The following is an 11,862-nucleotide window of genomic DNA, read 5'->3' as shown; positions in this document are numbered from 1 at the left end:
TGGGAGAAGAGGTTGGAGGAGGAGAGAGAGGTACCACGCTTGCTCCTCCACCGGAAACATTCAGTCAATGTAAGGGCTGCTGGGGATTGCAGTTTTCTGAAATCTCAGCAGTAGGAGCTAGAGTTGGATTTAACATACTCTTTGTTAGCATAAAGGGGTGAGGCTGGGGTAGGGAAAGTTCCCCACCTTAGAGCAAGCCCCTCTTTTACAGTGACTAACACATCCCTTCTGCCCCACCCTAGGTAGGACCACCGTGTGCATCACCACTCCCACCTCAACCCTCCTTTGGGGAGAAGAGCTACAGCTCTCGGGGAGGGTGCAACCAACCTATAGCGTTCTGACAGGCTCCCGCCCTCACTCGTCTACACCTGGATCCTCACCTTGACCCCTTGCCATGTTGCAACTCCCAGGGCTCCTCCCTGCTCATGCCCCACCCCCTTCAACACAGCATTGGTTAGGTCTTCAGAAACAAATCTCTCATTTAATTCAGGACTCTACATAATTTGAATAAACATTGTGAAGTGCTACCCACCCCTCATCCCAAGGGGTCTGCAGGACTCCAAACTCGGTCCTGTACTTCCTCCCCAGAGGAAAAGAAATCAAAGAACTCTGCTTATGCCCCAACCCCAGCCTGCCGCCCTGATCCTCCACCTAGGGGCCTTTCAAGCCTCCAGTTCGCCAGAGTTGGGGTCCGCACGAGGGAAAGAGAGGGGCTGCCTGACGGTCTGAGGCCCCCCTAGAGAGGACTACGGGCATCCTGTTTTGATCCTCGAGGTGATGAGGTACAGGTAGGGGGTCGGGAATGCCGCCGCTTCCGTCTCTCCTGCCGTCGGACTAGCTCGCAGATCCGCTCCCTCATTGTCCAAAGTACCACATACAGATCCCTCAGCATCTCTGCCTCTTTTGAATCCTCATACTGTGGAAGTCCCAGTGAAGGAGGTTGTGAAGTAGCAGTCTGTACAGGAGAAAGAGAAGGGGAGAAAGGATGGGGCACTGGGAGCACTGTACAATGATTATCTCATTTGATCCTTGAAACAACCCTGAGAGGTAGGTGCTATTATTATCATCCCCATTTTGCCGATGAGGAAACTGAGGCAAATAGAATGACTTGCCCAGGATCACATAGCTAGTAAGCTATTTGAGGCTGGATTTGAACTCATTTCTTCCTGACTCCTGGCCCATGGTTCTATTGTCTATACTACCCAGCTGTCTGGATTTGGGAAGTGGAGAAGAAGCTAACTAGAATGAGAAAAAATGTTATTTGGGTTGGGGAAAAAGTGGATTACCAAAACCTTCCTGGCCTGTGGAAACTGAGGCAGATTGACTTGCCCAGGATCATACATGACAGGATTCCCCCATCAACACCAAAAACAGTACCCACATATACACCCCTCTTCCCAAAGGAATGGAGACAAGGATACTAACCTTTCCCATCCCAAACTTCCTACCAAAATGCAGGAAGGATTCCATGAAACCGGTGACATTAATGATACATAGCTGTCTGGGGCATCTGAAGCAGAGTTCTTGACTGGTCCCTCACATCCTCCTTTACCACCCTCTTTGGCTCTCCCATCTCTTTTAACACTTTTCTTTGGAGCCAGAGATTGGGGTAGAAAACTGGGTATCAGATCTTGTCCAGGGGAAAAACTAAGAATAGGGCCACAGGTTAGGATGAGAACAAGGGAAAGTGAGACAGAGAGGGAGTTTCACATCCTCTTCTTCAGGCCCATTTCCACGTGTCTCCTATCCCCACCACACCACTTATTCTTGCCCCCAAACTCTTCCCTCTTCTCATAGCTTGGAAGGTGGTGAGAGGTCTTATAGTCAAGGAGCCAAGGGATACTGAGAAACTCTGAAATCATGGAACAGGGAGAGCATCCAGACTCTCGAGCCAGTAAAGAAGGATGCCCAAAACTCACCAGGAGCCTAAACTTCTCCCAAAGACGAAATAGCCAGGAAAAACACATGTCCAACCCTCTTGAGTCTAGGACCCAAGAGAAGGGGGGTTGACAGAGCCAGCAGCTGGTATAGGGCAAGAACACTGGCACTTTGCCAGTGGCCTCCACCCTAGATGGGACCAGAAGAGTTAGAAAGGTGAAGAGGAACACCAAAAGGAAAAGGAATAGGGAAATTCAGAGCATAACCCTCCCCCCCACCTCTTCTTCCCTTCCTCCTCTCCCCCCCACAGGGAGAGGAGTCAGAGTGGATAGGTGGGGGGGAGGGCTGCCTTAGAACCCACAAGATGGGGGAGTTCTAATCCCATTGTGAGAACCTGTCTGGAACCTAGCCATCAGGCCTCCAGCCTCAACTCCTCACTTTCAGTCCTGGATTCCTTCTGGGACCCAGACATCCCATCCCTTAGGTCTCCCTCCTTGTCTCTACTCCCAATCATTACACTTGATCCTGGGCCTGTATCTTTGTCCCAAGTTCCTGGTTCCATGTCTCCATGTCCTACTCTACTTTCTCCTGTATCCCCCTTTCAATCTCTACCCAATTCCTCAAATCCAGTTCTGGGGCTAGGTGGAGAAATTGACTGCAAGACTTAAATCTAGGCTCAAACCAATGAGATCTGCTAGCTCTCAGCCTCCTAGGACTCAAGTATTTGTCCTCCTTCCCCCAACTTCTCTCACAGAACTCAGATGAATCACCTGCTCTCTAGCCCCTGACTCATCCCTGCTCCCACCTCAGGATACTGTTGTTTGGCTTTTTGTTCCTTGGATCTCTCCAAAAACCCTTGGAAACCTAAGCACCCCACTTTCCCCTTAAACGGATAGAATCTTTCCTCCCAACAGTCTCAGAAGCCAGAGGCAATTCCTCAAGGGGACAGGTCCTAGGACAGTGGCTAAGGCTGGCAAGTAGTAGGAACAGGGAGCAAGGGGTCTAAACATGGCTGGGATTGGGGGAGGGAAGGGGGAGAAGCTAAGGCTCTCTGCCAAGCCTGGCACAGGCTCTGTGTGCCCCAGGAGCCTGGCCTGAGCCCAGCACAAAGACAAGGGGCCCATTCACCCCCCACCCCCATAGCTGCCCGAACCCGGCAGGGAACATGCTGGGAAGCTGGGGGGTGGATATGGCATAATCGCCAAAGGCTTCATTGTTTTCCACCACCCCCATAGCACGTGGGCTTTCTCCTCTCCAGTCTCCTTCCCTTCCCCCCTACCCTGCCCACCCCCATGAGCCACTCCTCCACTCAAGGAAAGCCTCCACAGCCTCTGTCCATTCCCAAGACCCATTTCTGATTTTGTCTCTGACTGAATCTTCTGTTTGTGTATCAATTTCTTTTCATATCCAACATTTACTGTCTTATGCCTCATTTTTCTTTACTTCTCTATTTTAATACTGACCAGCACTGAGGGGGCTCCCAGGGAGACAGGACAGACAGGTCCCTGGAATATTGGGATACCTGAAACCCATAGCCCTGGTCCAGTCAAAGAGAATTCAGCCCCTACACCCAAGTTTCTTCTCATTTTTTATTATAATATTTTAATAACAACCTGAATCCCAGAAACCTTGGGACATTGCCTATATCCCCTCTCTTGGCTGAACCCAATAGAGGGACTTTGGGAGATAGGGAAGTGGTCTCTGCCTAGAAGTACCTAGCTCCCTCTGGGTCCTCCTAATCAGGGGGGCCCCCAGATACTTAGAGAACTGGGGAGGGAGGGGGCCACTTACCACCCAGAAGAATGGCAAGAGAAAGGTTGGTTGGGAGCCCATTCTCAGAGGTGGGTTCCATCTTGAACCTCAACCCTACCCCATCCAGGCCTAGGTATATTCTGGCCCAGCCCCTCATCTTTGGGGAAAATTGGCCCAGCCCCTTGGGTATGGTGGAAAGTGGGGAGGGGGGAAGACAAATCTGGACTCAACCTTGAACCCTCTATCACCACTTCTCATGATATTAAAGCTGCATAGGAAGAGAAGGCAAAAAAGGCCTGGGAGTCTAGGACACTGAAGTCTCCATCCCAGTGAGAGCCCTTAAAGGCACATTGTGAGGGAAGGGAGGCTCATGAGGAAGGCCCATTTGGGGCAAGGGGTCCAGGGTGAGGGGTCCCAGAGACCGGAAGTTGGGCCAGCTGTTCAGGGCTGGCCAGAGCCCGGAGCAATCCATTCTCTTGCTCCAGGGCTGCATTTCGTTCAGCTAGTTCTCGAATCTGCTCCTTCAGGACCTCGACCTCCTCCCGAACTGCAAACATGAGGTGAGACTTCACCAAGTCCTACAAGGATTGGAGGAGGACGGGACAGGGGAGGAATGAAACAAAGATTACAGGAAGACACAAAAGGACAGTCAGACTAAGTTACTGGAATATTTGTGTTGTGTTTTGGGGATTTGTATGAGTTGAGGAGTGGAAGTGCCTACTGTGGTTCCTTAATTCCCCCTTCCCTCCCCTCGGCCTCCACTCCAGCCTATCCCAGTCTACAAGTGTACAATTCCTTATTTAATCAAGATTTTCATTGTCCTGGACTTATGTGGTACTGGGATCAAGACCTGTCTGGCCCCCAGACTTGAAACAGATGAAGGTAAAGTGCAGGGAGGATTGGTTTTCTCTTTCCCTTGTCCAGGGCAAGGATCCACACAGGAAAAAGAAGGTAGGGCAAGGACAATGATAGAGATCTAAGATCAGGCCAGCAACAGGGAGCTGGGAGCAGGAGAAGAAGGAAAGGATAGATGAAAAGACAGTCTGGGATTGGGAACAGGAACAGTGATTCAGGGGCTAGGGACAGGGGATAGGGTCTCAAGTAAGAACAGGAACAGAGAGCTGGAGGGAGGAAATGAAGCCGGAGACAAGGAGCTAAGGGACAGATGAACTATGATATTCCTCAGAATAAAATCAATGCCCTTACCATGGCTTGTTCAATCTTGTTGTCAATGGCAACCATGCTTCCAGAGCCACTAGAGAGAGACCACAGAGAATGTAAGGTGTAGAGATAAGAGACAGGAAATGAGACACCCTGAATCCAGGTGTTGAGGCCCCTTAGCAATTAGTTTTCTCCACCAAGCTTGTTTCAACTTCCAAGACTATTTAAGACCTATTCCCCAATTATCTGTTCTCCAATTTGTCCCTTTCCCACTTACTAATGAATTAACCAACCTCCTTAGCTCCATGCATCATCCCCCTCTCCCCCTACTTCCCATCCCTCTTAGGACCAAAAACCCAGACTCTGGGCTTCTCCATCCAAGTTACATTGCTCTGCCAACATTCAAGCACCCCAGCTCTCAGGGCTCCAGTTCCCCAGTGACTAAGTTTTTACTTTTTGGACCTCCCAGGACCCAAGAGTTCAGGATACTAATTTCCAATTCCCCCAGGAATTTGCTTCCATATCCCAACCTCCCCCCTCCTTACCCAGTCCCCATGTACCTGTGACAGTAGAGAATCAGGGAGAGAAGTGTTTTATCCACCCCCCTTCGAGGTGAGGGCCGATGCCAAGGTCCCCCTAGGCCCCGATGGGGTGGAGGTCCAGGGGCATCTCGGATGGGGGATGCCCCCCGGGGAGAACAAGGGGATGAAACACAGCCCCTTCTCTGAGGAAGGCGGGGGGCCAACCTCCCTACTCGAGTCTCATAGGATGATACCAGAGACTTAACTGAGACTCCTGGATGGGCCATCTTCTGGAGGGAAAGGGAAAGCTCTAGGCCCCACTGAAAGGGAGAGGGCTGTATCAGCAAATGCCTGGGGGGCCTGAGAGCCCCCCAGGCAAATCCAGGTCTGTCTGGTGCCAGGCAAGCAGAGAGGAGATGGGTGCCTTTGGGGATGAACTGAAAGATATACACCTCCCCCCAGGGGTAGGCCCAGCTGCTATTGGCTCCTTGGAGACACGAGGATCTCCCCTCCCTTCCCCAAAGCTCCACAGTGGGCGGGGGCTCATCTCCCAGGGCCAGACCCAGCTGGGGGTGGGAATTCCCAGATGCTGGACAATACCAGTGTCCCCTGCGCACGCTGGCAGTGATCCCAGAAGCTGGCAGATAGATGGGAGGAGTTGGGGAAAGCCAGACCCCTTGCCTGGCTTCTGGGAGGGGCTATTGACTGGATCTCTGGAAGAGGGTTGAAGACTATGGGGACAAGATACCTAGATTCTCTCCTCACTAATGACATCCTATGGCCCTAACCAAGAAAATGTCTCTGTCCTGTCTCAGTGCTTTAATTCCCCTCCTATCTCTGAAGAACTCAGAGGATAAAATCCCCAAGGTTGGGGGATGAGGGAGACTGTTGAGGAGAATTGAGAAAAGCCTCCAAGATAGGAGTTCTCTCTCAGGTTTAGATGCCTCATTGCTTCCTCCTCCCACAGGGCTTCCTCTGGCCTTCCTCTAGGTCTTCAGTGGATATAAAGGAAGCTATGTGAGCAACAATTCAGGCTGACCCAGTAAAGGCTGCCTAACCTTGTTGGAGGGGGCATAGAGTATTTCCATGGCAACAAAAACAGAACTCAAAGCCTTTACATAAGGGGAGACAGTATGGAGATGAGGGGATGTGAGTCTTAAGAGAGAAGCTAAAAATGAGGTATATGAATGCCTGGTCCTGGAAGAAGAACAGGGGACTTTTTAGATGAAAAAGGATGGTACAGGTCAGGATGCCCCAGGGAGCTGTGGTCCTAGGCTGGTATTTGACAAGTGACCACCAGGGGTCAGGCTAGCCTCCAGCAGATCCCATAAAACAGTGAGGAAACCTGGGGATCTCTAAGGCCCGAGTTAACTGAGGGAAGTCTTCCTGACTTCTTAGCCCTAACCCTTTTGGAAGCCAATCATCATGTCTCCCAGACTCTGTTTCTTCTTCACACCCCAGTTCCTCTTCTAGGACTCACTTTATCTTGCCATGGAAGCCCCCAATACTCTCCTCTCACCAATCCACAAATCCTTCCCTGTTTTTAGTACTGAGGCATTCTACCCTAAACTCTGTCATCAACCCAACCCAAATCTGTCCTCTCCCCCTTCCACAAACCCTTTCCAAAACACCATTCCCTAGACTCAATTCCAGGACACAGGAATCCTGCTCCTCAAACTCTGGCTCCAGCTCCCTTTCATCTTTGCTTCCCCTCCCCCATCTTATGCTCTCTAGCTCTCCCAGGACACAGGGTCCTGCCTTCCCCTTCTCTCCCCACCCCACCTCTACTTTTGCCCCCAGCCCTCCCAGGAGCCTGGAGCAACAGCTTTTTGTTCCCTCTCAGTCCTTTCGCTGCCAAGTAGCTACTACGTTCCTCTCCATGGGGGACCAGGAGTAGCTTCAAGGTGACCTCTGACAAGCCCTGGGGCTGGGATGAAAGCTGGAGAGATCTGGGTATTTTCCATTTCCTCTCCAGAGCTCTGGGTGCAGAAGGTGCTGCCCAGCTGGGGGTGGGGTGTAACCAACGGGAAAGGGAGGCCTCAAAGAACAGGACTAAAGAGGACAGAAGGCCGGTAAAAAAAACCTTTACTATTTAACCCTACTGGCAACACCGCCTCCCCCCCCCATGTAGAAAATTAAAAAGCAGGCCAGCCAGTGTTTTTGATGACACAACGAGGCTTCCAAATTATTAATTCATGCTATAAAAAGTATTTGTGTATTACTTTATATTTTTTAGGGCGCTTTGTCAAATTGTAAAACATGAATACAGCAAGGGATCAGCCAATAAATCACTTAAAGGACACTCTAGAAGAAATTCTCCTTCCTCATATTGAAATGGTCAGGACCTCTCATCTAAGGGTGGAGGGTAGGGAGAAGAACTGGAGGAACTGGAGCAGATAAAGAGATGAAAAGTCAAGGTGATAGGAACCACTGAACAGGAGATCTAGTCTTGCTTAGTTTTGTGCCCATATTCCTGCAGACCCATTAATAATCCATAGAATGAATACACTCTGAGAACCAGAATTAAAAGTCTATGTCCCAAGGAGTGGCTAGTGGCACAGTGAATAGAGCACCGGCCCTGGAGTCAGGAGGACCTGAGTTCAAATCCTACCTCAGACACTCAACATTTACTAGCCATGTGACCTTGGACAAATCACTTAACCCTAATTGCCCTGCCTTCCCCCCTCCAAAAAAAGCAAAAAAAAAGTCTATGTCCCAAGAGGCAGGTTTGAGGATTGGGGGTGGGGGAGGGGGGGGAGAAGAGCATCAAGGACAGTTAGGATTCCTGAGAGGGTGAGTCATGATAAGGGGCTCTAGTAAAAACAGCCCAGGCCTGTTGGGCAGGATAACAGAGTCATGGGATCATAGATTCAGATCTGGAAAGGACCCTGGAGAGCATCTAGTAAAATTCCCTCATTTTACAGATGAGAGGGACTTGAGGCCCACAGATATTAAGTGACTTGGCCAAGGTCATAATGGTAAAAATAATGACAGTTCATATTTACATAGTATTTTAAGGTTTGCAAATCTTTACAACAACCCTGGAAGGCAGATACTCTTATTTTATAGAACTCCTATTTTACAAAAGAGGAAAGAGATTGAGAGGCATCCTACAACTAATAAGGGTGAGGATTTGAACACAGGTCCTCGGACTTGAGAGCCAGTCCTCCTTCTACTACACCAAGCTCTCCTTCACTGTTGGGGAGCTAAAGAAGTTGTTCTGCTCTAGAGAGGAAGACCTTATCACACAGAGGTTTAAAAAGACAAGTACAAGAGATCTAGGGATTGGAGGGGTGAGGAGGGGGAAGACCGGCCAGGGAGAGCTGATACTAGGGACAAACGGAAGCAGAAAGAGAGGGGAGATAGCAGGGCTCCTCCCCACTCAGTGTTCTGAGCAACCCCCAGGGTCTGGGCCTTTTGCCAATCAACTGGTATCCAACCCTCTCTCCCTCTCTCCTCTCCCGGATCTATGCTGCCTTCAGGGTGGTGCAAGGCAAGCGGAGAGCAAAGAACTGGTTCCTTGCCCTGACTAGGAAAAAAAAAAAAGAGTGTTCTTGCCTCTATTATGGAGAAAAAGGGAAAACTAGGAATTACTATGTCCTCATCCCCTCTCAGGCCTAGGCATCCTGCCTCCTGGGCTCTGATCCCTTTTCCCAATCAGAGATCCAGCCCCTTCAGTCTCCACCTTAACCATGTCAAGCCCAGCTCCCCACAGAAATTCTCCTTCCTCATATTGAAATGGTCAGGACCTCTAATCTAAGGGTGGAGGGTGGGGAGAAGGGTCTCTCTAACCCAGCTCTCCCTCCCAACTCATCATTACTTTACCCAATCACACTGGTCCAAGTTTTCCTTTTAGGAAGGACTCAGGCAGTGTGTCCCCCAGCTCTTCCCAGGCACAAAGAGGTGGGGTGAGGCCCACACACCCCATTCCTGAGCCAGGGGGACTCAACCAAAACCAGCTGGCCCAGGAAGGCGGGGCAAAAGAAGCCAGGCAGGGCTAGGGCCCCAGAGCAGAACTGGATAAAGCTGAGACTGGGAAAACCAACCAGTCAGACTAGGGTGGAGGGAGTGGGAAGGAAAGAGCTGAGAGAATGGAACTCCATGAGAGATTATTGGCTGCAGAAGTTGAAAAGGAGACAGACAGATGGAAAGACAGAGACAGAAATGGAAAGACAGAGACAGAAATGTAAAGAGGACCTAAGACTAAGCAACTGAAGGTCAGAGAAGAGCAGAGACTTGGAAGAGAGGATTATTCTTGCCAGGGAGCCTGCCAAAAGGAAGGGGGTGGGAAGCAACAAGAGTCACCATGATAGGAACAAGTGACTTGCCATGTGGTGTCAGGCCTCACACCTCATACATTCCTGAACCCACAGCTGCTCTGTTCAGCTTTGCCTGGCAGGCCCTATCTCTCCTCCCTCTTTCCTCACATCTTTCAGTCGCACATCCAACAATCCCTTCCACAGACCAAGCTTATAGTATTTATAAGAGGAATGCCTCTACTCTATTATCTTCTCCACAATCTTCCTTCCCTAGGACTCGGTCCCTTAGGCTGGAAAGAAGAAGAGACCTAAGGAGGAGGGTGTGGCCCCTAGGAATACTACTGAAAACACCTTACTCCTAGCACCTACTAACTAACTGGCTCTGGAAATCCTATTCCTTATCACCTTTCAAACAAGTATATCCTACTCCTATAAAAAGCATTAAAATAGGAATTCCTATTCCATCTACTTAATGAAACAAAAAGTGTCATATCCCTGTTTTTTCTACCTTGCCCTAATACATCCACAGACAAAAATCAAGCTACCCAGTAGTCTCTCTTTATTTCACTCCCTCTGGTTAGGGGTTGCTGACACTTAAATGTTGAAATCTGGCCCCTGAAACAGGAAGTTTTGCCCTCCTTCCTGACTCTAAACAGGCCATTCTCCACTAAAGGAAGTCCTGCCCATTTATCTGCATGTCAACAATCCTCCCCCACAGCATGACCATGAAGAAGGGATCCGTTCACTAAGGCCAGGGGATGAGACCACAATCAAAGCTCTCCCTAAGCACCAGGACTGACTAGGTACTCCCTGGGTCCAGAGAACTAATCAGGAAGCCCCATTTCCCTGCCTGGTGGCAGAGAGAATCTAGTGTAACTCCCTGACCTCTTCCCTGACGTGACATGAGGTTTCCAGGTCAGAATAAAAAACAAGATGCTTCCACCAAACCAGAATGACCCACCCACCCACTTCACTGAGGGTGAGCATGGGCTTGTTCAGTTAGTTCATGCTTTTCAGTCACAACACCTCTTTTACTGAGGGTAAGGGTGGGCTTGTTCACTTATTTCATGCTCTTCGGACCCAAGTCATCTTCCCATCTACTCCTTTCACTGAGGTTGAGGGTGGGCTTGTTTAGTTCATGTTTTTCAGAAACAAGCCACCCTCCTACCCCCAATCCTTTCAAAACAGGAAATTGTGTTCCCTCTTACTTCCCCCATACCCCAACCTCCCCAGCAAAAAAAAAAAAAAAAAATATATATATATATATATATGTATATATATATATATAAACATAGTTTAATTCATGTGTCCCAGTTCTTTTTTTTTTTTTTAAAGGCCCTCTGTCAAGCCAGTTCAAAAGGAAGTCCCTCCTACCTGTCATCATCACCGTCAAGGGGGCTACCAATGGCAAGCATAGATCGAGCTAGATTCAAGCGCTGAGCAGAGGCTCCAAAGGGGTCTGAGGATTTCCGGTTGGGATTGGTATCCTGAAGGAGGGAGAGGGCTGGAGAGCCAGGACAGGAGCCTCGGAGAGGGAGCTAGAAAGAAGAAAACACACACACACACACACACACACACACACACACACACACTCTTAAATCATACATAATGTTTTGGTTCTGGCACCTCACCTCTCTTCTGCTCTAGCCCACCTTTCTCTCTGTGACCCCAAGTGACCTATGGCCACAAATAATGCCTGAGTGACCCATCGGATGTGTTCTGTGGTCACAAGGTCCTGAAGTGCTCAGTTCAGATAGCCCCACTTTGGATGGGGGTGGGAGGGCAGTGGCTAAAAGAGGCTTTTGTATCTGTACCACCTTGATCACCTCATCAAAGATAGAATCCCCAGCATGGGCTCAAGCATCAACTAGTTGCCAGAGAAATCTAGGCAGAAATACAGTTACGGGGAGGTTTGCCTACATCATTCCCCCACACTTCTCCCAAGTTTCCATGGCTGGTCCACAGGATAGTGCCCTCATGGCTCCCATCCCCAATAAACCACTGCTCCAGCCTCAAGACCCAGGTGTTCTGCTTCCTTTTTCACTGCTGTTACTGGGAGGTTGGGAGGAGGTAGAGAATGGGTGTGGAGCTGTAGAGGGTGGATGCAATAGGGGAGGGGAAGGGAGGAGTGGGGGTAGGGGGGAACAAGAAACAAACCTTCTTCTGTGAGGCCCCTGCTTCTAGGAAAACTTAAGAACAGAGAACCCAGGGACTGCCAGAAGGACAGGGCAGAGACTTGGGGGCCTCCAGGTCCTTTCTGTCAGCTCTTCATCTTCCCCCTTCCCCAACTC

At 49.8% G+C, this 11,862-nt stretch overlaps 1 protein-coding gene across 7 annotated transcripts; it reads right to left on the bottom strand.

Moving 5' to 3' along the window:
• Positions 1-461: 461 nt before the first annotated feature.
• LOC138174610 (TSC22 domain family protein 4-like) lies at positions 462-11,717 on the bottom strand. Of its 7 annotated transcripts, none has more exons than XM_069104977.1 (4): positions 11,398-11,717; positions 10,946-11,109; positions 4,837-4,885; positions 462-955 (listed from the first exon to the last, which is right to left on the bottom strand). In XM_069104977.1, the coding sequence occupies exons 2-4, from the start codon at positions 10,984-10,986 to the stop codon at positions 737-739; spliced, it is 309 nt and encodes a 102-aa protein (XP_068961078.1). In that variant the 5' UTR covers positions 10,987-11,109; positions 11,398-11,717; the 3' UTR covers positions 462-736. The 7 variants fall into 7 exon arrangements, with proteins under 7 accessions (XP_068961078.1, XP_068961070.1, XP_068961057.1 ...); XM_069104969.1 differs by having other exon boundaries at positions 11,492-11,716; XM_069104956.1 differs by lacking the exons at positions 10,946-11,109; positions 11,398-11,717 and adding exons at positions 5,352-5,632; positions 9,138-10,933.
• Between the last annotated feature and the right edge of the window lie 145 nt (positions 11,718-11,862).

The sequence above is a fragment of the Petaurus breviceps genome, unplaced genomic scaffold (assembly GCF_028583685.1).
Source record: "Petaurus breviceps papuanus isolate PSGF00001 unplaced genomic scaffold, PetGlider_PUasm1.0 134232, whole genome shotgun sequence".
Lineage (NCBI taxonomy): Eukaryota > Metazoa > Chordata > Mammalia > Diprotodontia > Petauridae > Petaurus > Petaurus breviceps.
This window is presented reverse-complemented; position numbering and strand designations above follow the sequence as displayed.

Bases quoted from the DNA above. Each gene is read 5' to 3' on its own strand.
- LOC138174610 (XM_069104956.1), bottom strand. From the start codon at position 5,599: ATGGCCCATCCAGGAGTCTCAGTTAAGTCTCTGGTATCATCCTATGAG. The intron at 4,886-5,351 runs GTACATGGGGAC...GTCTCTCTCTAG, and splicing joins CTGATTCTCTACTGTCACAG to TGGCTCTGGAAGCATGGTTG. The intron at 956-4,836 runs GTAAGGGCATTG...TCTCCTGTACAG, and splicing joins ACAAGATTGAACAAGCCATG to ACTGCTACTTCACAACCTCC.